This window comes from Orbicella faveolata, unplaced genomic scaffold (genome assembly GCF_042242905.1).
Source record: "Orbicella faveolata isolate gen_17 unplaced genomic scaffold, um_ofav_v1 contig_1, whole genome shotgun sequence".
In the NCBI taxonomy this organism is placed as follows: domain Eukaryota; kingdom Metazoa; phylum Cnidaria; class Anthozoa; order Scleractinia; family Merulinidae; genus Orbicella; species Orbicella faveolata.
Window position 1 is genome coordinate 13,310,677 of NW_028301536.1, and position 26,481 is coordinate 13,337,157.

The window sequence follows — 26,481 nt, forward strand, 5'->3', positions numbered from 1 at the left end:
ACAAAACTGATTTTTTTTTTTTTTTTTTTGTAAATTGCATTTACTCAACAGAATAACTTGGCAGAATTTTGAAGTCGGACGGCTTCCTAGTAACAAAGGAACTGATGTAGAAAATTCATCCTTATGTTCAGTGCACTTGAATCCCAGGCCAAGCTGCTGAAAAGGAAACCATCTTGTTGATAGTCCATTAATTCTTTGGTTGAGAGCTGTTTCTTTTGCGATTCGTGTCGACGTAGTGCTTTTTTTTTTTTTTTTTGATAAACGTAATAGAACTTTATTTATTATTGTGACACGTTGATTATGACAGAACCTATTCAACCTGAATAAAAAGATCAGCTTCAATAACTAATACTTGTTTTTTTTTTTCTTTGTTTTGGTGCTTGGCTCAGGGTACTGTCATGTCAAAACTAAGTTCTAGTTAAAACGGAAACCAGTGTATATACTATTTTATGAAGAAGATTTAAAAACTCAGTTGATGACAAAACTCCGTGGAATAATCAGTTTTAGAATATTTAAACTTTTGTGACGCTAGGTATAAAACCTTTGTTAAATTCAGCCTGACCAATTAAAGTACTGTTAAAAGTAGGCAAGAATATAATGCAAAGGAGCAGAGCAGTTTCTCTCTTAGTCAAACACAGGTTATCAGGAAACGGTCACCTGCCCTGAACAGCTATCTCTAAAAGTTTTCTAACCCTGAGTTGTACATACATTTCCTTCAATTCTGCTTGAAAGAACTCGATTTTAAACCAAAATCTTTTTCGATCACCGGTTTCTTCACTCACAGAGAGAAGTTAGATGCTGGTCGCGCTATTGATTAACGCATTAGGTCACACAACAATCTTATAAAGCTTTTATTGGACCTTAGAACGATAGACATTTGTATGTCCAACTGCCAAAAGGATGGAGAGAAAGTTATGGTTATTAACAAAGCCATGAAAAAGAACAAATAAAAGGGTAAGCTTCTAGGTAATGCTTGACATCCAAAGACCTTTTTTTATGACAGGGGTTGTCAATTGATCTTATCAAGAAGACACATTTCAGCTGTAAACGTGACTTGTATGATCGATTAAGAATACACAACTATGAAATGATTACATACGTTTATAGCAAGAAGAAACGTTTGGAAGAATAAAGTCATATTTTGAAACATGCTTAATAACATATTATTTCCTTTATTATTAGCCCAGAAAAAGGATCACATAAGCTTATATGTTTCAATCTCTTCTGGCCTAAAGTTGAAATACATGCCTTTTACAATGATGTATAGGTTTTCCTTAACATCGTCGTTGATATGACTTCATATTTTTGTAAGACAGAACCCCTTTAGAGCAATGAAAAAAATTATAATATTGAAAAAATAACTGCGACCATTGGAAGGCTGAAAAGAACATTTCAAAGGCAGACTTTAGCGGGTGGTGACTATAATAATGGTAGCTGGAACTGAAATAAACAAAATAATATCCGAAACGTGAAAGGAAAAAAGTTCGAAATTAATTTTGAAAGAACGTTATTCCGATATCAGCTTCTGTATAAACTGGGAAGTCTTCAAATATCTCTCGTCAGTTTGGCTGCTGGGCTTGCAAACATCAACGTGGTCCACATCGAGTGGTAAAAATTCTCCAACACCCAGATCTACGGGAGAAAACAGCTTCAGGTGACTAAAAGCTAGTTTATTCTTGCGATATACATCACGCAGATATTCTTAAGAAGACAGCTGACGAGAATAAGCAAAGAAATGTCGCGACTTGTGCATGGGAATGACGATGATGTAAGTTCAACGAAAAACAAAAGAACGAGACGCTGTTATTGATACTGCGGTATCACTTTACAATAACTGAATTTCCAACACAGTCAGGTTTCCAAGTCTTCACATGAATGTCGCTACAGTCAAAACAGCTCATCAAGCGTTCCTGCCAAGGGTGAATGAATGAGTTCATTATCAAAAATCAACATTCGAGTATTGGATCGAGTCTTGTTTTGAATTTTCTACCCTTCACTTGAAGAACGGAGGAAACGAGTAATGAAATCGTATTTCCGATAATGAACTCATTCATTCACCCTTGGCAGGAACGCCTGAGCTGTTTTGACTGCAAGCTGTAACAAGTAATCAAAGAGCTAACAACTTCGGCATGAACCAAAACTCGGATCTGATACATCAAAATGGTGGCAAGGGCAGTGGGAGTGCTGCCATGTCAGCCAAATATTGAGCGGTTTTCCTACTGCATCTCACTGCGGGCTAAGAAGACGACAACTCCATCCTGATTGACTGGGGGGCATGTTGCGCGAACTTTTCAGCTCACTGCACAAGACAACTAATAAAATTGACGACCGGCAGAACTACTTTCGAACGTCACTGGTCAAGTGTTCACTAACCTGCGGAATCATTAGTCACAAGAACTGTTTGAAGCATCCACGACAGCTTCATTGGTACAGTCTCCCCGAAGCTAAGCAACTTTACTGGATGTCGTTGAACCAACGCTAGGAAATTATCCTGGAGAGTGGCCAAGAACGGCGATTCTATAGTGAACAAGGCAGCGACAAACAAAATTTATTGTAGAATGATACTTCTCCCATCAGAACCTACTCTTATAATTCCTGATTCCTCAGTACAAGGTCTCATCGGGCCTATGCAGTTTGTTTGCACGAAGTCAGCCGCATGCGTGAAGGGTGAAAACTGGAATATCTTTTACAATACAGAGAATAACGGAATTTTACAACTGAATACGAATTCAGTCAACTCAGGTTTCGATTCGACTCCACTACCGGTAGACTACATGCTCACACCCGGAAATCCTTTAGTGAGTCAAAGCTTAACTCGCATCTCCTAACCGCTATTCCAGGGTGGCTTTGCTAGTAAATGTCAAATAAAAATCACTCACTCGCACACTTACTCTGGCAGAGCTCTTTCACTTCAACAGACGGCAAAAGAAGGTGGCGGGCCTGGGATGAGTAGGACGCCAAAGCAGAGCCCAGATGAGGCGTGCTGTAAAACACGATACCTTTCGTGTTGTCGTACATGCACCTGAAAGCAGTTAACAACAGTAAACAACTTTCTACATTCGTTATTGACAATGAAACAAATTTAAGATGGACGTTTTACAACTCACCGAAACTCGTCGTTTTTCTCCGCATCCAGCAAAAGTTGCTTCACCAACAAACCTCGGAAGGAAAAAAATGCGTTAACTCAAAAGAAAACTAGGAAAATTTTCGTAGACGCACTCGTGGCTCCCGTTAATAATCCATTCCAATCAAAACAAGTGAGAGTACTTGTTGGTACGTCGTTTCAGCATGACGTCTTAAGATGCGCAACGTTACGTAGCAACATCTCTGTAAAAAAACTGCCGACTCAGCTTTTTCCAGATAGACAGGAAAGGGCTGCACTTTCCGCCACTGGAAAAGGAAAGGACTTCCATTGCTTGTTACCCGGCTTTCCTCCCATTGAATACACGACCCATATCCCAGGACCTCAAAGGATCTATTCTTACTTACGATATCCATAGCTCGTTATGTGACTTACCTCCCATTGAATGCACGACCCATATCACAGGACGTTTACCGACTCCCGCCTTGCGCAGCTTGCGTCTTATCTCCTCACTGCGATACATCAAGGACCGACTAAAGGAGTACAAAAAATTATGAAAACCATCAGCCAGTAAACACCTTCAAACGGAACAAATTTGGGTAAGATGCGTTCTCTGTGTAGCTCAAAATCAGTCGTCGATTTCTCTGTGGTCATTTCAGAGCAGGATGGAAGAACATTTGATGCCGTTCATGTTCATGCAAATATTACACAAGTGGAGGTAATTAGAACAGAAACTCGCTACTCTCGAACTCAGTTATCTCGAACTCCCCGCTATCTCAAACTCAAATTGCTTTCCCTTGGATATGTTTTTTCAGTCACTTACTATCGGCTATATTGAGCCCTACCATCTTGAGCCATTTTTCGAGATAGCGGGGTTCAACTGTGGCAGTGGATATTTACAGAGCTGCCACAGGGCGAGTTGACCATACATCAGGATCTTGCTGACATCAAGATAGTAAGTGTTTTAACACGAAAAGTTCGACCGCGATTTCCATGCTAATAAAAGATATCGAGAGTTCAAGTATGTTATAAGAGCACGCAAAATAAAACTGTTATCTATGGGATGTGCTAATTTACTAAAGCTACAGTTCACCGCGTCTGCCAGTTTTACAGGAAAGCCGTAAAAGAAGTTCAACTGTTAACTTACGTCTCGGGTTCTTGAGGACACTGGGATACCCAATGCGACAGTGACGTGTCATACTCTACCATAAGGACCCGGATGTTAGGAACGTCACGAACCAACCAGGACTTTAGAGAAATCGAAACAACATGGTTTTAAATCAAGAGTATCGGATCTAAGTTATAAAACACGAGTTTCAAACGCAAGAAGAGGCAACATGACAATACGACGAAAACATAAAACCCGTTCGGCCTCAAGATTGACACATTTCAGTTCTCTGCATTGTTTTGATATTGAAATCCTTGGTTCCAGGTCGAAACGGAGGAAGGATTATGCCTTAGTCCGAAAATGTTCTCTATTTTTACCATGTGTTTGCTTGACAATGTATTCAAATGCTGATTGAATGTTGATCACTTTTGGTCTTGCCAGCTCCTGGTTCAATCAATCGCTCTTCGGGCTATATACTCAGTTGCTACCGGACTAAGATGTGCGAAAGTTCAAGAGTAATATACAGACAAATGCTTGAAAAAAAAAAAAAAAAAAGAGCGGAATTCATTCAGCCTGAAGTACCTTAGGCCAACAGTCCGTGCCAGATTGCTTGACGTCCTTCTCTTCTTGTTGCCTCCAAGTCATGAAGGGGCCGCCACGAAGACCATGAACAAATACCACATCAGCATCGACACTGGAGCTAAAAAGAAGAACAAAGCAAGAGAGAGTGAGAGTCTGTTAACAGCAATTGTATCAAAGTTCGTGCAAAATAACATCTGCCACTTACGTGAACCGCCCCTGGGGATGAAGCAGGTAAACGCCGTTCTCGTAACTCTCGTCCTTGCAGAAGTCTCTATCCAGATTGGCAAGAGTTCGGACGGCATGACTAAACAGGGCCACGTCCTGAAACAAAATGACACTGGTCGAACAATGCGATCATTATGACACCGTAACAACATACAAAACAGAATATGGCTTTAGTCCTGTTTCTAAAGCATTAGAATGTGTCTATTAAAGAGTTAAAGGTAAAGGTAAAGTCCGCATACGAGCCAAGTGGCTCATCAGGCCGAATCTTATGTCCGGATTCAGTAGCATGAAGCGCCTAGGAGTATATTTATATTCTCCCCTGGATGGGATGCTAGTCCATCGCTGGGTTACCCCTAGCATTAAATTCTCCGGTACGCATTTACACACCTGGGTGGAGAGAGGCACTATGAGAGTATCTAGTAAGTGTTTTGGCCAAGAACGCAACAGAATGTCCCCGGCCAGGTCTCGAACCCGGACCACTCGATCCGCAGGCGAGCGCACTAACCATGAAACAACCGCACCTCCACTCATCGTCTATCTGATTTTCCGCATTTGCATCGATTCTTGTTTTCCAATCAGAAAAAAAGGTATAAATCGTGCAAAGTTGTGACGAAAGCTAATCAGGGCAGCTTTTGTTACGTCACGTCGCTGCCAATTGACAATCGAGTCGTTTGCTCCATTCTGAAAATTGAAATGCTACCGACATCGCGGGTAGTCGATCGATGTTGGATAAAGAAAACAAGAATGTTCTCACCCTTGCTATTACTTACATCCGAATACAGCCATGAACGAAGAAGGGGCAAACAGCCTGTGAAAGGAAAAAATTATCACTAAATTGTCCACTTTAAAGTGCACTGATAACTTACAAAACGAAAAAAAAGGAAATTTTAATAAAAGTTGCACATAAAATAACTTGGAATCATACATACATCATGCACAGCGAGAGCCCTAAAGAGCACGTTATAACCAACGTATTTCGCAATGTTAGCTGTATTTACTATAAATGGTACAGAAGTTCCAAGGAAAAAGGGCTAGAAACGCTTGAAGACTTACAATCCAGCTAGGGGTTACCTTGTTCTACCATTCCTTCGTGAGCACTTTCTTCTAAGGCTAAGTTGCCGAGTAAGAGGCCAATCTCCCGTTTAATTCTGAGACTGTGAAACCGATGTTTAATTTCACGAAATATCACATCCAGGACTCCATTCTCCACCATCAGAGAACGATGACTAGGAACCTGAAGTAAGGAGTAATTCAGTTATTGTAACGGGTATTTCATGAGGTGATGTAGCTCTAAGTGTTATAAACTATCGAAACGCCCGATCATGGAGTAACCACCACTGTCGGGAAACCTTAGCTAAACTAATAAAAGTGATGGACGTGTTTTCGATTGCTTTTCATTTTTAAAACATAAAAAAATACTAAATTCCTATGGGCACCAGTTATGTTAGCCTGCGTGAAAACCTCTCCTATTTTCGTCCTGCCTGTTTCCCGCTGTCGCTTGTCTCTGCCGACAGCCGGAAATACGTCTGTGGAAATACGTCAGCCTAATACGACCCGGGAGAGAGAAAAACGTGTGTACGCGTGAGAAATCCTTCTGGGCACTACACTGTGATGGTTTAGAAGAAGTGGAAATAGCGCCACTTGCTATTTGTGCGAGATTGAAATTTGCCTCATTCATTCACGCTTCCGCTTGTGTAAACACTGATGTAATGCAAACTAGTCTCCTTCATATAAGGTCTTATAACACAGTGCTTTTTCCTTTCGTGTATAGGATCTTTTATAAATACACAGTAGCTGATATACTCAATGTAGGTCGTGGTGCGTCTTATTATCAACAAGACATTTGTCGGGGGTTTATTTATTTATTTATTAAGCTTCGGCCTACTATTACACATAAAGAAAAAGAAAAAGAAGAGGAAGCAAAAAAAAAAAACAAACAAAAAAACAAAAACAGACAGCAAAACAAAACAAAATGGCCAGGGGAGCCGCTACAGCTTAGCCAATTACAGCGGCCCCCTTAGATATAATTAAGAGACAAAATTATACAATATATATAAATCTAAATCTAGTATAGGGAGCTTAAAAGCAGCAATGCGGTGGGCGCGTTAAGGTCTTAGCGGTATTGCACTTTGGGCAAATTGTCCGCCACGTCCTTATATCTTCTTGATCAAAAATATCTACAGCATTTGTATAATATTTTAGTAACGATCTCTTGTAATGGTTAACGTTCTTTATTGTGAAAAACTGAAGCAAAAGATAATGTACTTTCAGAGTACTGATTGGCTTAGAAACCACTTTACATGCATATCAGCCAGTATAACACATCAAATATTTACTGTTCGCTTCTCGGAACAAATATCCGAGCATATCTCCGCGCCAAATGGAGGCTATTGTTTATTTGTTCCATGCCCGACAAAACATCTTCCATTTTTTTTTCCCCAAAAAGCAAAATTTATCGATATTCGTGGCTGTGTTTTGATAAAGGGTCATGAAGCAATAATTCCACCCATACTTGTTGGATATGGGATGATTATAGCCAGCCGAGTCATTCCCAACAAGACTTCATGGAATAACTGCCAAGCATGTTCATACCATAGAGTGCCTTGTGAGAGCTTTAAGATAGTACAGTTCCACCTGTTCGGCCGGCATAGAGCTGAGCGTGTGAGCAAAAGACAGACTGTCACCACTGAAACTCCAGAACAGAGACTATGGATAAGAAAACAGAAATCAGTATTAATATGAATTACTATATGGCAAGCTCCATCAGCGGGCAGGATGAACCGAATCCTACGCTGTGATTGGCTGCCTGAGCAGGCAAGACGGCCCTATCTTACCCGGTCCGGGCCGTTTCGCCCCAAGCTGTTTGTTAGGGTGAAAACGACTTGGGGCGAAACGACCTGTTTCCGGGATTATGGTCGATTATCCATTGTGTCCCACAAGAAATTATTTTTGTTTTTCCATACCGTAAATCCTCGAATTAGCGGCCCCCCTTGAATAAGCGCCCCTACTATCGGCCAAAATTGAAAATAAGCGCCCCCTCTCGAATAAGCGCTAAGCTTGTTTGGTCCTTGACTCCGTCTCGGTCCATAAACACGCAAAAACGAAAAAGAACTAGACCAATATCCAGCCATCTTGACCTCATGCGTGGTCAATAGCCAAATACATTCATTGGACAGCAGACAGCTACACTGGCTTTAATATAAGCACTGGAAATATTATTGTGTCTTACCCTACGATGCTGACTAGCTGATTTGCCAGTTAAGATGGCATTTCTAGTGAACCACGTTGTACAAGGGTCCAAGCCCGTTAGAGGTAACTTTAACAGCAAAGCTTGCAGGTCACTTTCAATTGAGCCTGGTAATGGTACAGCAACCTTTACAGACAAAAAAATCAAAATTAATCTGATGGTGTTTTAATGCAGCTTTCTATTCATGTATTACTCCTACTTAAAAAACAGTAAATTTATCTTAACATAATGATTCGATTTAGCACCTGGAGAACTTATTTTAATTACCTTCAAGGGCTCAAGGGATAGTACATTTTATACCATGCCACAAGAGGAGGAGGAGGCCTGGTGGCCTCATAATAAGAACAATTGGCTTTTGATCAAGAGGTCTGGGTACCAGCTTTAGCCAGGGACATTATGTTGTGTTCTTGGGCAAGAACATTTGAAAGGCCGCGTGCAAGAACGTCCCCTAGATTTTTCGGCCATTTTTGAAAGTGCGTAAAACTAGCTGAATTTTGGCATGTGGGCTTCGTTTCACCTGAGAAACATTGCTCTGAAGTTTTTTTCGCTGGGTTGCTTTTCGTTCTCGAGAAATAACGTATGCAAAAAAGGCCCACAGCTTGGAAAAACCGAGTGGTTTATTGCATACGCAATATCTCGAGAACGAAGCGAACTTTAGCGCGAAAACTACGGGACATTGCTTAACATACCTGAACGAAACTGCATGCGAAATTTGGAGCGTTTTCGACAAAGTTCACCTTTGATTAAAATACCTGACGCCCTTTTCCCGCCGAGTCCTTCAAATAAAAGAAGCCGGGCCTTTGTTATGATAAACAGAGCCGATCCTTTGTTATAATAGCCAAGCCAAGCCTTTGTTATAAGTCGAAGTCTCGCCTCGGTTTATTATAACAAAGGATCGGCCCGCCGCGACCGCAAGGACTTTGATTTTACTTAGAAACCAGCAAAATGTCAATTTCACGCAGCTTATATAAGCTCAAATTTGTTGATTTCAGGTCAAAAGTGCTTAAAATGTTGACTCATGTTAACGCGCGACGGCAAGGATGTTGATTTCACTTGGAAAACGGCAAAATGTTAACTTCACGCAGCGTATAAGCTCAAAAATGTTGATTTCAGGTCTAAATAGGTAAAAATGCTGATTTCACGTTAACGCGTGACGGCAAGGATGTTGATTTCACTTAGGAAACGGCAAAATGTTAATTTCACGCAGCGTATAAGCTCAAAAATGTTGATTTCAGGTCTAAATAGGTAAAAATGCTGATTTCACGTTAACGCGTGACGGCAAGGATGTTGATTTCACTTAGAAAACAGCAAAATGTTAATTTCACGCAATGTATAAGCTAAAAATTGTTGATCTCGGGTCTAAATAGGTAAAAATGTTGATTTCACGTTAACGCGTGACGGCAAGGATGTTGATTTCACTTAGAAAACAGCAAAATGTTAATTTCACGCAACGTATAAGCTCAAAAATTTTGATTTCAGGTCTAAATAGGTAAAAATGCTGATTTCACGTTAACGCGTGACGGCAAGGATGTTGATTTCACTTAGAAAACGGCAAAATGTTAATTTCACGCAGCGTATAAGCTCAAAAATGTTGATTTCAGGTCTAAATAGGTAAAAATGCTGATTTCACGTTAACGCGTGACGGCAAGGATGTTGATTTCACTTAGGAAACGGCAAAATGTTAATTTCACGCAGCGTATAAGCTCAAAAATGTTGATTTCAGGTCTAAATAGGTAAAAATGCTGATTTCACGTTAACGCGTGACGGCAAGGATGTTGATTTCACTTAGGAAACGGCAAAATGTTAATTTCACGCAATGTATAAGCTAAAAATTGTTGATCTCGGGTCTAAATAGGTAAAAATGTTGATTTCACGTTAACGCATGACGGCAAGGATGTTGATTTCACTTAGAAAACAGCAAAATGTTAATTTCACGCAACGTATAAACTCAAAAATGTTAATTTCAGGTCTAAATAGGTAAAAATGTTGATTTCACGTTAACGCGTGACGGCAAGGATGTTGATTTCACTTAGAAAACGGCAAAAGTTAACTTCACGCAGCGTATAAGCTCAAAAATGCTAATTTCAGGTCTAAATAGGTAAAAATGCTGATTTCACGTTAACGCGTGACGGCAAGGATGTTGATTTCACTTAGGACACGGCAAAATGTTAACTTCACGCAGCGTATAAGCTCAAAAATGTTGATTTCAGGTCTAAATAGGTAAAAATGCTGATTTCACGTTAACGCGTGACGGCAAGGATGTTGATTTCACTTAGAAAACAGCAAAATGTTAATTTCACGCAATGTATAAGCTAAAAATTGTTGATCTCGGGTCTAAATAGGTAAAAATGTTGATTTCACGTTAACGCGTGACGGCAAGGATGTTGATTTCACTTAGAAAACAGCAAAATGTTAATTTCACGCAATGTATAAGCTAAAAATTGTTGATCTCGGGTCTAAATAGGTAAAAATGTTGATTTCACGTTAACGCGTGACGGCAAGGATGTTGATTTCACTTAGAAAACAGCAAAATGTTAATTTCACGCAACTTATAAGCTCAAAAATGTTGATCTCAGGTCTAAATAGGTAAAAATGTTGATTTCACGTTAACGCGTGACGGCAAGGATGTTGATTTCACTTAGAAAACGGCAAAATGTTAATTTCACGCAACTTATAAGCTAAAAATTGTTAATTTCAGGTCTAAACTTTAGACATTTTTACGTATGATACGTAAAAATGTTGATTTCACGTAACGCGTGACGGAAAGGATGTTGATTTCACTTAGAAAACAGCAAAATGTTAATTTCACGCAACGTATAAGCTCAAAAATGTTGATTTCAGGTTTAAATAGGTAAAATATGGCGGCCGGAAAATAGTGTTAACATCTGGAACTTACTTTGGTTATCTGGGACAATGATTATCTGCATTGAACAAATAAACATCAAATAAGCACTTTTCCAAATACAGCAACGTCTTAAATGGCTAAAAATCACGAGATAAATACATATTTTTCGACAAACGCGATCGTAGCTTTATGTCACGCACCGCCTAACGGATTAACAAATTAACCCTTCTGCGCAACGTACGGGTCTCCATACATCTGCATGTCCGCTGATCCCAGAAGTTCAAAACACTACAAATCATGCCGATATGAAATAAAATCAACACAACCTGGATCACAGATCTATGTTACAATCGATCGCTACTTGTTGGCCACAGAGGCGGGGGAGAACACTCTGCGAGGCCTGGCACTTTTTGTGTATCTGAATCATCCACCAAAAAATGACGTCACATCCGGTCAAAAAGTGCGCTGAGCGGCAAAATCAAATTTGAATATGGTATAATCGTTCTCTCAGTAAGTAAAATGGTAATATTTTGCAATCGGCCGGATATTTTTAACGTTTTATTTGGCCACGATAAACAAAATTTTGTCTTCTTCCTCGTCATATCAGTTTGTTTGAAGGACAGGGTAATTATTTATTCAAAAACACGCTGTTTTGAAGGCGTGTTTTTAACGAAATGTCGCCATTTCTTCCTCGCTGAATTCCACAGGAGTCATCGTTTGTGTGGAAATGATGAATTCTAGGTAAGTTGCACTCAATTCAAATATCCTATTCTCTTAGGTGGGCATCACACTAAGAAAAATGCACAATGACAGGTTTCTAGACATGGGGGAACCTTATTAACAGAAGCGCGTTTTTTAAAATTTACTGTTGCCAACACTCGAGAGTACTTGAGTGCTGTTAGTCGTATCACTGCAAGAATAGACCCACACACATAACGCGCTTTGCAGAACTTTCTTGCCGATCGACACTAACACAAACTCATGTGTTTGCTCATGACTCAAACTGATGCCATAAAATATGTTACGATTGGTTAAGACCCTTAAACAAGATAAGTTTTCCCTAAGCAATCCCTTAATTGATAAACGCTTCGTTACAGGCAGGCCGTGAACCCCTTAAAAAAAGCGAGAGGATTAGTTTTAACGGCGATTAAGTAATTTGGGCATGTCGTGGTTTTTTCTCATTTATAATCAAATTTATTTTTCCGTTTCAACCGTGTTAAACGTCAGCAACGCTAAGTTCCAATACCCCCCCCCCCCCCCCACCACTGAGGTCAACCATGCACCTTTTCTTCAAACCCTCTTATTTGCCCTGTTTGCAGACCAAGTTCCTTATTTATTAATCCTTGTCATATTGGCAACCCATTTTGAAAGGTTACTAAAAAATTGTGCATTATATTTCAGTGTGCTTTCTCTATGTAATCTTACATCAAGATATTTCAATCCTTAAGGGAATGAGAGAACACTAACAATACTGACAATTTTCAGTAATTCATCACTCTTTCAATATGCCATCTAAACAAATTGTTCGTAAACAGTAGTGAAATTTCATGCCCCTACATCTAGCCATAAAAGGAAGTCTGGGAACAGGCAATAGCAACACAGGCTGGTGAATTTTACAAGCTAAAGAACTCATGTCTAACAATGATGAGTGATGATGAAGCATGGTGCAGTGAAACTGAAGAATCAGACTGCGAGTGACATTGATAGAGTCAGTGTCGTGAGAGTGATGCTAGTGTCTGTGAACTTGGACCAGATCAGCGAAGAAAAGGTTTTGTACTAGAAATTGACAGAGAGCTACAAGTTTGTGCTAAAAAAGTGAAGAAGCTGGCTCAGACCAGTCTTGAAGCCAGCTTCATCACTACTTACAGTACTTGTCAAGAGTTCCTGACTTGTGTATGTGGGAAGGCTCTCTGTAATGACCTATGTGGGGAGGCTCAGCTCAAGATGAGTACCTTTTTCAGGCTTCAGGTATAAAATGATAGAGATTTCACAAGTTGAGGTGTATGAAAGGGTAGGAAAATCTGTTTTCTAGGGATTCCATTCTTCTGGTTCCAAAATGTTGTTGAAAAACTCTCATTTACTCTCCTCAGCCAGAATGAAGAGATTCTATAATATTGTTTATTAACCTCTTTCCAAGGGAATAGAAAAGGGACGCAGTATTCTTAAAAAGGTTTGTTAAAGGGGTACATTTACCCTTTTGCAATGTAAGGTCGACAAAAGAGGTGCCATTTCTATCAAAATGGTACAAATGTATACAAAAGGGTAAGGGGTAATGGACCTTGAGATAAGGCCTTTCCATTTAAAATTTTGTAGAATACCCCCCCCCCCCCCCCCACCAGCTTGTGTAACAAAGATGTTCAAATTATTGTATTGTGAAAAAAGGCAATTATTAAAAAACAAAACAGTGCCAAGAGATTAAGTGATTGTCAATGCAAGTTTCCATTTGTATTTTGAATTAAAATGGGTATAACATTATCCTCAAGTACACTTTGCAGCTTCACAGAGAGGGCCAGACTGATAATGAAAACATATGTTTTAACACTTAAAATTCTATTTTTGCCCCTTCCCTTGTACCTTGTGATCTTTGTAGGGAAATTCTGAAAAGGTTCCCACCCACCCCCCCCCCCCCCCCCCCCAAAATCAAATTTTATATACAAATCACTTTTTTATCTTGAAAATGGTCTCAGAGACAACAAATCACTTTTATGGCTAGCTAAACTACTTATTAGGAAAATAAAAATGTTCAAGGAAAAAATGAACAGGAAGAAACAACAACAAATTAACTTTTTTTTTCAGAAGAGCTACTACTTGTACATTTTTTTAACTTACATGTAGGTCAACATAATTTGTTTTCACAATTTACCACAAAAGAAAACACCACAGAAACGAGAATTATAGTTGTGGCATCTGAGCTACATTTTTAAATGGAAACATTTCCCAGAAAAAAATTCCAAAATATATTCTTACCAGACAACAACATACCAAATATATTTTGCAAAGAAGTTTACTTAATTAATAAAATTGATGTAGTGAAATTTTCTATTTAATTTTTGTACACCTGATCTTACAGAGTTCAACCTTTGGTCTAACTGGTTCACTTTACTGTTATGGAATAATTAAATTAATCACACCAGAATGGCTTTGCATCTTTATTTTAATTCTCATTATCAGTAGAGAAATCACACTTGTACCCTGGTCCACTGACACTCTTACGTGTATGTTAAACATGGGAAAGCAGGTTGCATCATCTAAATCATAGCATTGTATGCCTGTGTGGGGTGTATATGCCAGGAAGTAACCACCTAAGAAAAGACAAATATAAATTATGTCATTGTTTCAATGACTCACCGTAAGTGGGTATTTGCTCATTTACCACCTTAATAAACAAGATATATTAAAGTATAATTTTTACTTCTGCTTTAAACTTTTCAAACCTACAGTTTGCTTTCACTTTCAGAGAGGTTCGTAAATTCACAAGCACCCACCCCCTCAGTCCGGATTCCTACTCTTCTATTACCAGGATCCCATTTCAACCCTTCAACATTTCCATAATCACATTAAATCAGTAATTTTTTTTCCAATTTTGGTTTGACTTGGATTAATCTCTACCCAGCCACGAAAGCAATGGTGGTAGATTTCCGTATATTTGTTGGTCTAGTTTACTATTGCTCTTAGATTCCCACCTCCCTTTTGACAGAATTAAATTCGATTAAAAAATAAACTACAGTAGTTTAATCAAATCAATGCAGAGGCAAACATGTATTGAACCAGAACGTTACTATAATTTTGGTACAAACGATACCAAAGTATAACTTACATAATTAAAATCACATCTTCTCTGTTGTAATTTAAGACAGTGCAGCTACTAATAGATTAACCACAAAAACCTAAAAACATGACTTTAGAAACACAGGTAAGTGAGAATATTGCCAGTTTTGCTTTTGCTACCAACCACTCTGCTTTAAAAAAAAATACATGGAAGATAATGACAAAGCAATAACAAAACCAACCAACCAACCTCTGGCAATTCAACAAACACACCAAATTCCCCTCCAAAATTCTCTTCAACACCTTACAGTACATGTAAATGTCAGCAGCATAAATTCAACTCAATGATTTGGCATGCTACTATCATCAAATTTTTACCCCTTGATTCAGACTTTTTAGGAGTATCAAATAGAATTCCACTTTACATTACAAAAAGCACTGTTTACCTTTGCAAATATCTGCATTAGTTCTGGAGATATTTAAGTTTAAAATGTGTAAAATATATGCAAATGAGAGGACTGATGATGTCATACACCAAACGCAATATTACATCAAGTGCAGACCATATATACAGCAGAGATCATTGAAACTTGGTAGTCAGTTATAGTTCTACAGGCAACACATTAATATGGCTATAAAAAATATGTTCCCAATTGGCAACTCAATCTTTTCCAGTCCCCTCTAACCCAATTTCAATAATGCAGTGATTTTCAGCTTGAAAAACATTAATCAAGGCCATGACTTCGACCTTACTATTTAATAGGCTTGCTGGATCATGCAGATGAAGCACCATTGGCAAATATCAAAATGGAACTCCAAAGGTGGCCAGAAAAGCCTAGAATATCAGGGAAGGTCTGAAATGCAGTCTGTTGCCATGGTACCAAAACTGTTAAGGTCATATTATGTAGCACATCTGCAAATTGCATCGTAATAGCACTGTCCCCACTGGAGCCATGGTTCAGTAGTTTACTTGGACAATAAATTTCATAACTTTCCTGGGGGACTGGATGATCTAAATGGTATGTGGGAGACTCCCAGAATATTTCCCAGAATGTATGACTATCTCTATAAATAAATAAATAAATAAATAAATAAATAAATAAATAAATAAACAGACACTAACACTACTAACATGATTGAGTTTGGAAAATATATATATATTTTTAGTTCGTGATATTTTGAAAAATTCCCCTCTCCCATCTAACATGCTGATCTTCTTTAATTTGGTACTTGAAATTGATAACAAGGATGCTACACCTTGGCAGCTCATTGGCCAGGATATGTTGCACAGTCTTCACATCAGATAATGGGTCTGTACATATTATTTACCTATTTATTAAACAGATATCTCCCCATCCCATCCCTATGGAAATTCCAATTTTGATTAATACTTTTCTTTAAAAAGTTTGGCTTTTGAGACCCTCCCCATCCTTGGAATTTCCAATAATCTCCTTGGGGTGGGTAATTGGACATTTTCTAGAACCACACAATAAAACAAATAAACCAACTTTAAGATAAAATGTTAAAGTATAAGTCAGTGTGACATATATACATTGATTAACTTATAAAGACATGATTGATCATTGCAACTTTACACAACTTGAGCAAAGGTGAAATTATAGCCTGAAAAAAAAATTAGGTATGAACTGGATTCCAACCCATGACCTCTGTGATACCGGTGTGATAACTTAATTGAAGTTCTATGCTACAACATACCAAACTGCTAATTTATCATGAAGTGACACAGCTAAAGGAAAGTTGTCAAGATATCAACTTTTATGTGAATTCTAAAAGATCACTACAAGTCTTCTAAATTTAAGATTATTATACCTAACAAAAGACATACAGTAGGGCACTGCACTGTGTGCTGTCTCTACACACTCTTCCAGGCAGGATAGTAATACATATACATGTATTTATTTTTTCTTGGAATATACTGTTACTGCATGGTCATACAAGAGGTACTAGTTGCTGCTGAGTAGTCTTAAAATAAGTGTGAACAAAGTGTGACAAAATATAATGTATATTAAATCTGCACCAGTTCAGTACAATTTAATACTAAATTTTAATCAGCTGCAAAAAAAAATTATTGTTAGCACCTGATATTACATGTACTTTGTGAAGGCTTCTGGAGGGGTTATACTTTTATAAAGTACCTGGCAGTAAGTACTATTTTGATTCAATAAAGCAAGACTGTAGTAACTGCTAAGAAAATGTGTTTGGTACATCCCAGGAAAATTGGATGGGGGTCAGTGCCACCCTCTTCACAAAAGTTAAACCCTTAACCTATTTATGAACATAATCTGCGATTTTCCCTACCCCATTTATGACTGTTGCGACTGCTACAGTTGCCCTAAACATAAGTTTTGAAGGACTTTTGTTGATGGTCTTATCGATAATGATGAAAATTGAGGTAGCTTATTCTAAAAAACATACCAAATTAAAGACTAGAGGGCAAAAGCCTTACCCTAGAGTATTTATGACCAAAACAGCTGAATAACCATACCCTTTGGGGCTGCACATAGCTATATATAGCACATAGAGAAGAGTTTCCCCCTCCCCCCTCCTCCCGCTGGAGCAGGAATCAAAATATTATTGCATTGATGACATAATAAAGATAAAATCTCAAAATAATCAAGAGTTACATGTATGCATGGGACTTCACTATCAAAATGATGCCTGTTGCTTACTATACATGTAAATTGTTCAGTTCCAGAAAATATCCATACTCCCCCCACAGAAGGGATTGGAATTTCCTTGGGGGGTGGGGGGATTCTATAAGACCAAAAAATTTAAAGAAACGTATGAAGCTCAATAGGAATTTCCAGAGGGGTGGGCGAGGGGGATATTTTCTGGAACTACACGTTGCATAAATTACTCCTACAATGTGCCAGAATTCTGTTAATCTGGTCACCAACAGGCCACAAAAATCTGACTGTATAATTAATAAATAAGAAAATGACCGACTGAGCTTTTGTTTTAGCCAGAATAGAGTGGCCATAATAACGAGGTGGCTGTGTTAACGGGGGTGTCTGTAAGGTGAGGTACATTCCACAGTAGTGATAAAGATGACACTCTCAAACACCAGTACCCATAAAGATTTTGGACAGTACATTTCGCATAATCAGTTGGAAGAGGAAGAGGGAAAATGGAAATAAAATAGAATGGCTCTTGTGTGCCAGAGACAACCCTTTCCCTGAGTTACCCTAGCGGACCTAACTTTTCACTTATTTCTTTGCAAAATTCAACCAACTGTTTACACGAGGATCACAAACCAGACTTGGGGGCGAGACAATTCAGGTGAGCGAGTTGACTTGCCTTGGCAGGTAAAGTAACCAACAACTTTTCTTTGAGTATACGTAAACACTTCGGCTCGCCTAACTGGAACAACTCTCAGCATGGCGAGTGTCACGTAATGTCTAGATTTAAGATTTAAAGCAGCAATTTGTATCAAAGAAGAGAAAATTAACTCAGCAAAACACACTGTGATCAAATGACTGAGGGAAACTTAAACAAAGAGGGATACTTGCACATTTGATTATTTAACAGGAGTTACCAATAATCATGCAGGGTCAAAAAAAAAAAATCATGCAGGGTCAACTTTTACTTGGCCTACAGGGGCTACATTTTGCCTGAGGGGGAGGGTTATCTCGGGTACTCGAGACCATATAAATGGGACCTGTTTGCCTCAAAGAACACCCCCACGATTTTCAAAGGGGAAGGTCCTTAAACAGGACCGTAACTTTGGGCAGCTTCAATGGCAGATTCCCCCTGATGGCCTGGATTTGAATAATTGATTTAATTACTTTTAAAGAAGACTAGAACTTAGAAATCTTGCTCGAATTTTGATCCAGCGAGACATAAGCTTCCATGCCGTGAATCAAGCTTTTACTGGGCGTTTTAAAAGCACTCACCAGAGAAAGAGACTGATGACCCCAAAGTACCAATATATATGTACTGTATCTTACTGAAAACAACAATCTTCAACGAAAGATGTGGGAATGTGGGATACTGACCTTCAGCATGCGATCCAGCTTGTCTCTTCTACCAATACACGTGAGCCAAGAGCAACAAAAGCTCTGGTGACAGCGACTTTCGGAGCTAAACGGCTTCTGTTAATTACGTTCCCGTAGTACACAGTGCAAACTATGGCCAGCAATACTTCATCCAGGTTGTTGTTAACATTATAGGCTATTGCACTTATTGTTATCACTAAATCACGAACAACAAGAACCAAAAGTCGGAATAACACCAGTTTTACAAATGTGTAAAATTCGATCAACGATGACCAAAGGCTCTCCGTTATTTTGCTTCAAAACAATAATAAACTTTTCTCTTTTCCCGAAATTTTTGCTTAAAAAGTCGAAGTAATGTGTCTGCAACATCTTTCCATCCTCAATATAAAATGAAACGAAACTGATGGTTTACAAATAGAGGGAAATCGTGAGTAATCGAAACGCCATTTTCTCGCTTTGTGAAACGAACCGCGAAGCGCAGCTTAAACTGGATGTGACATCATTTTTTGTTGGATGATGCCTATACGAAAATTTCAGGAGTCTTCTGCCCCACCCCTGGTTGGCCATTATTACCTTTAAATGAAAAAAGCCGAAACAATCTAGTTACCAGTTCAAGAAACGCGAGCAGAACGTGATCGCAATGCATGCCGGGAAGGGTCTTTAAAACCTCGTGCGCGGGAAAACATGGCGGTCGATACAAGACAAATTTTATCACTCAAAAACCAGTTCTCGCTTTCCAAACTTTGACACTAGCAACGCTTGGCAAATGGGCCACAACTCACAAGAGGGTATTTTTCTTGGGCAAGAACTGCTCTTGGACTTTGCTGCCTGGCTCGATCTGACTTCGAACGCCGATAACACAATTACGGTATATCAGCTACCTTCGAAGTTTCAGAACACATTTTGATTCTTTAAAACGTGCTGACGACTTACGGGTTTATTGAGGCTTTATGATGCCTCTCAACCACCAGGCAGGCACACAAGGTACTTTAACACTATGCTTAAGATATTAGTTGACAGAGCTCTAATGCGGCACATCTCTTTTTCATTCGATGGTATTTCGTTTGCCGCTCGATCGATTCACGCGTTGTGTTTACGTCACAATAACCGATGTAAACAATCTGTTCCCAGATTTCCGCTCTATATACTATTTTCCTTTGACTTTAAGACAGCTAAAATTCAGTGGAATACACTGTAAACAGTCTGCCTGTTTGCTGTTCAACAAAATAATAAGGTTTCTTTTGTTTTTTGTTCAACAAAAGATCTCCAAAAGATGCCGCTTGGAAAACTGAGCTTTTTGCATACGTTATTTCTCGAGAACGAAGAGCGCCCCAGCCAAAAAAATTCAGAGCAATGTTTCTCAGGTACAACGAAGCCTACATGCCAAAATTCAGCTATTTTTGAGCACTTTCAAAATGCCCAAAAAATCTAGGGGACATTCTTGCACGCGGCCTTTCATTTACTCTCACAGTGCGTGTCTCCACCCTGGTGAATAAATGGGTATTGGTGAATTTAATAATGGGGGGGGGGGGGGGGGGGAGGGGGGTAACCCTATGACGGACTGGCATCCCATCCAGGAGGGAGTAAAAATACTCCTGGTCAATTCAGGCTACCAGATACCAGAGATACAGGCCGGTCTGACGGGCCACTTGGCCCATGTGCAGACCCGTGTGATTCATGGGATATTCCATGGTATACCACTCAAAAGTGTTGCATAACTACATGTAGTATGTACGCCAGATAAAATCGAACTATATCTCAGTTATATATCCCTATCACTAACAATGATTGACAATGAGCATGCAATGATGGACAGGCCCAATGTTCTTGCATGGGATAGGATATTGTGAATATGTCACAATAAATGTGGGACTCTGATGTATGTATTTTCAGTGGCCTAACCTCTGGTTCTGTTCTGTGCACACCAAGCAGTCTGGTATCAAGCCCTGGTAACCTGGCCAAACCAATCAGTATTCTGTTATCGCAAGATGCCACAAGTTCATTCAGCTTCTCAGTTTCTGCCTCTAAAGTTACAAGGGGTGAGAGACAAACAGAGAGCACACACTAGTCACTTGTCATGCAAGAGTTTAATCACAATCAAAGTCAAGCAAATGTGCAACAGGTGACTCTAACAATAATTATAAACTTTTAATAGCCTAGAATTATACACTAATAACCTGATTGTCATAAAAGTGATGGTGAGCATGGAAAATGTTGGCAAAAATGTATGAGAGAGGGACCAAGATGACTCTCCCACTTTCCCATTATTTTTTTAGCCAGAAAAAACTACTTACAGTACCAAAGGCAACTCATTATCTTATTGTACATGGAAACAATGAAGTTGAATCCCATGGCAGCCTTGCAGTATGGTACAAGATGTTCAATTGAACTCAGATTACATTCTCTTTTACATTTTCAGACTTACACCCACCCTCGTGATTTATATCACCTGCTGTACCCTCTATTTACTTCACTTACTCTATTGTACCATGATCATGAAAACCATATCATTAATTATACAGCTACAGGTACAAATTATTTACCATCAGGAATCTCAAGTGAAGCCAGCATTTGTGTTCCAAGAATCCTAGCATCATCATCGTCAAATTCTTGAAGAAAACCAAGGAATTTCTGAGGTATTGAAAAACGAATGGCCAATGGAGAAGACAGGGCTGTAAGAAAACAATTACCAAATGTTACATGCAAGATTCATCAATAATTAACTGATGAAAATTAGAAACTGTTACACAGCTATTGAGAATTTAGAAGTAATTTTTACAAAACAACATGATTATTCATTTGTAAATTATAATAATGATAATAATAAATAAACATATCTATGCAGGATGACCATTTTAGTTATAAAAACTGGGTCCTACATAAAACAGGACCTCAGTTTGTTAGCATTTTTAGAAGCATCTACTTATTTCAATTTTATTTAGTAGTGAGTAGTTGGTAGTTAGTAGTTAGTAGTTATTAACTTAAATACATGTATCTTAGAATCAAAACTTAATTTTTAACATTGTTAGGAAGGTACATCTACTGGCATACATGTATCACAATAACACAGTGGTACCTTTAGAAAACTGGGTAACTAAACTGTTTGGCACATTTGACCACAATGCCTTTTGCCAATTGTCTGTATTGGTGTAATTCCAAGCCTCATCTAACCAAGGTACTAGAAAAATGAGGAATAAGAATACCCTCAGATCTAATCATTATTTCATTAAAAATTGTTCATAAATTTTATACTGTCTTGTATCATCTTTGTGAGGCACAATGAACTCATGGTTAGTGCACTCGTCCCCCAGATTGAGTGGTCCAGGTTTGCGCCCTGCCCATGGACACTGCATTGTGTTCTTGGGGAAGTCACTTTACTCTCTCAGTGCTCTCTCCACCCAGGTGTACAGTATAAGTGGGTACCAGCGAACTTAATGCTGGGGTAACCCTAAAATGGACCAGTATCCCATCCAGGGGAGAGCAGAAATACTCCTAGTCGTTTCATGCTACAGATACCAGGATAAGCTCTGGCCTGATGGGCCACTTAGCTTGTATGCAGACTTCAACTCTTTTTTTTACCTTGTATTATCTACAAATTATATTAAAACCACTGGCTAATATAGGTTTAGAGTTCTTCAGCAGTGGCCACTATCCATCTCATGTTGGCAAGACTGCATAAAAAATAAATATTCTTATTATAAATCTGCCATTGAAGATAGACTTCATTTTACAGGGTATACCAAAACCTTCGGAAACAGCACTAGCTGGCCACAGCTCAGTAAGATCTATTTTTGCTTTGCTCATGATGTGATTTTAAAGTTTACTACCATAACCTTTGTATAGAATGTTCATGATGGCTTTTCTTAAGTGTGAATCTCTCTTTCAAATCTGTCACATACCTCTTACACATTCAGCTAAGACATGGCTACTATCAGCATTAACATCAGCAGTAAAATCAAAGCCAGCATGAGTTTTCCTCTCCTCTTTGACAAGCACACTTTCAATATTATGGGCAATTTCCCATGTCATGAAGCCAGCACTGAAGAAATAAAACAAGAGAGAGATATATACCGGTACATGTAATTAGTTTTACAAATTTGAATTTTATTGTAGTATTTTCAGTTGTAAAGCGCTGTTGATCAGTAAATGTAAATAGCACTCTAAAGTGAAAACGTGATTAAATTATTATTATTATTATTATTATTTTTTTTTTTTTTTTGAATTCATTTATTTCTTCATTTACATTGACAGAATAAAAAAACTAAATACATATTATTATTATTATTATTATTATTATTATTATTATTATAAAAAATCACAACTGTAAAAATTCTTAGGACAATATATATGTCAGGGAAATACTAACTTACAAACAAATTACAAATTACACTCATTCTTTACAACCCTTATAAATGTTGTTGTTGTTGTTATTATTATTATTAGATGATACTAGGTGATATATACTTTTGAGGGGCTGTGAAAGTAGGGTTGATGTAACAATAATAAATTACTCTTACGCTAGCAAATTTATTGGTATTATCAGTTACTGTAGTGTTGAAAATCAGTCACAGAACCAAATACCTGTATATTTTTATTATATGAATCTATTAAATGGCCTACATGTAGCTAGCAATGAGTCTCTCAGAAGCTCAGTGGTTAGAGTACCCAACGATTATCTGGAAGATCTGATCATGGGTTCAAATCCTTCGGGGACTTTTGTCCACACTCACAACATGCTGAGCCTTTCATCTTTCAAATTAATTTATTATTCAATACAGAGTTATAGCTTCTATTATAATATAGATAGGACCCTGCACGCACTCTGATTGGTCAAAAACCCATGTTTTATCAGAGTATAAAACATAGAAAAAGCATGTTTTATTGTTTTTCACCACATTACCTCTAGTCAACATTTTTGTTAGAGATGGCGAAAAATATTTTCTTTGAAGAAATTTGTGATGGAGTTCTCTGCGAAGTTGAAGACGAGGCATGTAGCCCTTCAGTGGTATTAAATTACGTCAGTTTGTCGATCTGTGTGCTTTTTTGTTTCTACTGGCAGCGTGTAAAATCTATATCATAAAGCAAATGAAGAAGCCTAAGCCGTGTATTACACTGTGATAAAACACTCTGGACATTTGAAAACACCCAAGAAATGTAGAAGATACACGCCTGCGACTCGTGTTTTGTACATTTCCCTCGTGTTCTCAAATGCTTGTCGTGTACACAGCACAGCTTAGGCTTCTTTATTTGGTAAACAGAAGATACTTTTAATCATTATTATTGCTCTTACCCTGCAAGAATGGATGCACAAAGCTGCAGAGGGCCTGTGAATTAAAAAGAATTTTGCTGCTGATGTGAAATTAGGTAAGTAGAATTCGGCGAGTAATCGGGCAAGTAATTTCAAATTTGAAATTAGCACTGACATAGTGCGAGGCCATTTTGAAACTTTTTACATGTGATGCAATAGTAACAGCATGATATTACTCCCTAAATTGTACAGTATAAGCTCTATTTGTATCAATAACCAGCCTTTTCAATCAGCACCAAAGACTGATATGAAATGTCAGCAACTTCAGGAAGCAAAGTAGGTTACTTTTATGTGTGATCATGCTAATGCAAATAGATTTAAACAGGCCTTTACTACCAGGTAACGGTTTGTTCATTTGCAGAAAATCTACATGTTACTTTCTTAAACATTTGCAACAACAACCTAGTTTCAACATTGCTTGCATACTGTACTAACACAATTTTAATAACTAAATTTATAATAGGGCTAGCTCCTTAAGCAAGCAAGAAGAACTGAATCCTATACTGTGAACTTGGCCGCTATCCAGACATCTTGACCTCACGCTTGGTCAATAACCCTCTTTAACTGCAGATATTTTTGATAATCCACTTAGTACTTATTTTCTTATTGAAGTACTTTCTTGCCAAATTTTGTGAAATTCAAACTAGTGGACCTCAGACATACAAGCACTGTAGCATATTTCCGAGAGATATTTATTACAGCATTCGGTCTCAATTTTTTGACTTACAGTGTACTAGGCATGAACTAGAACAGTTCTTTTGGTAACAAAGAAGAATCTGAAAAATTGCTGTGTTCTAAATGCATCTTCACTTTTTCAAACAAACCTTTATAACAAAAAGACTAAAACCTGCAGCAAACTGTGTCATTTAAAAGAAAAATAACACAGCACACGTATAGTCAGAGCAAATAAAATGATTGCTGTATGTATCAGCACAATCTTTGTTTTGTTTTTTTTTTGTAATAATTATTTTGCGTAAAAAATGGCATTGGCAAGAGTCAGCACAAAAAATGTGTTCCCGAAGGTACCTTAGAGCTCAAACACATTGTGAAGTTTATCATTAATTTTAAGATACAGTAATTAAAAAACTACGTGCAACGGCGAAAGAGAATTCATAGTAAAAAAAAGATGCCAATTCTTTAGTGATATGGTCCAAATACTATAAAATAGTATTAAATTAGTTTTGGGACAAATTAGTGTGTGCACGCAGCATTTGGGGACATGGCATATTATTTTCAGCTAATCCATAATACAAGCATAAAAATTTTATTTGTTTTATATTTTACTTACTTCATAATTTTAGATAATTTGCCATTTTTTACGAAGTTTTAACAATAATTGAAACCAAATTTAACTACCAGGGTAAATGTGAATAACAATAATTGAAAACATTCAATGGGGAGGTTAACACTGAAATTCACCTCTCTCCTCAAACACAAAAAAACACCAACTGCTGCCTTCTTTTTAAATCAAAAGTCCCCTTCTTCAAAAATTATTGATAAGGCTTGATAGCAAATTCAAGGTTAAGAAAGCTTCAAGAACTTCTTTTGAGCAAAAGCTATTAATATTATTTTCCAGATGTCTTACAAACTGTAGGGAAATACTAAGAAGCACACATAATTGTCCAATAACAGATGTCCAAAGGTGTCCAATTACTGGTATCCAGTAATGAAAAGTTGAAATTGGAAACCTGTAACTAAACACCCACCCACGTCAGTTCTGTGGCAAATAGACCATAGGTGTGTGGAAAACTAATTAGAGTCAAGAATTTTAGTGTAGGAATTATAATGTTAACACATCTCGCATTTACACATTCACCACAAAACTTTTCATCATACAGCAGGCTAAAGGTTAGTTTTGCATAAATTTACAATTGTACATTTAAGGTAAGATCAAAGGGTGTTGACGCAGATAAAGGAAACTTAACAACAGCTGCACTGGGCGAAGTGGTTCAATCAAATGATCAGTGGAAGCAAAGGGTTCTCAACTGCTAGATCAAAACAGTAGACAGAGTTCAAAGATCTTCGGAGCTGAATGTTTTTGTAATCACACATCAAAGATTGATAAATGTTGTTTTAGATCAGTTATTACCTCTCCATGACATATTGTCAAATCATTATCGTTGGAGCTTTCTGACAAATAGAAGCACCGCACAGAACGTAAGAAAAATGCTGCATCCGAACCACAGTTGGAAGAGCGCGCCACTCCAACATCACGTCTTTCTTTTTTGAAAAACAAACAGGCGTTGTGCGCGACCGCTTTGACCCAGATCACTTGCAACAGTTTTAATGTAACGCCATTT

General features: G+C 38.1%; 1 protein-coding gene and 1 long non-coding RNA gene across 3 annotated transcripts; both read right to left on the bottom strand.

Annotated features, from left to right (window-relative positions):
* Window positions 1-10: 10 nt before the first annotated feature.
* On the bottom strand, window positions 11-26,430 carry LOC110061270 (protein SERAC1-like). Its single transcript, XM_020768109.2, has 18 exons — window positions 26,271-26,430; window positions 24,164-24,197; window positions 22,773-22,912; window positions 21,950-22,051; window positions 21,417-21,545; window positions 20,776-20,897; window positions 8,227-8,370; window positions 7,590-7,703; window positions 6,069-6,231; window positions 5,768-5,805; window positions 4,978-5,093; window positions 4,773-4,890; window positions 4,230-4,330; window positions 3,518-3,615; window positions 3,108-3,159; window positions 2,892-3,022; window positions 2,374-2,517; window positions 11-1,632 (listed from the first exon to the last, which is right to left on the bottom strand). The coding sequence occupies exons 1-18, from the start codon at window positions 26,281-26,283 to the stop codon at window positions 1,508-1,510; spliced, it is 1,884 nt and encodes a 627-aa protein (XP_020623768.2). The 5' UTR covers window positions 26,284-26,430; the 3' UTR covers window positions 11-1,507.
* LOC149118154 (uncharacterized) lies at window positions 14,226-20,402 on the bottom strand. 2 transcript variants are annotated; one of them, XR_016207481.1, is made up of 3 exons: window positions 18,874-20,402; window positions 14,907-18,276; window positions 14,226-14,391 (listed from the first exon to the last, which is right to left on the bottom strand). It is a non-coding gene; the product is annotated as an uncharacterized LOC149118154 (long non-coding RNA). The 2 variants fall into 2 exon arrangements; XR_016207480.1 differs by lacking the exon at window positions 18,874-20,402 and having other exon boundaries at window positions 14,907-18,864.
* Window positions 26,431-26,481: the final 51 nt, after the last annotated feature.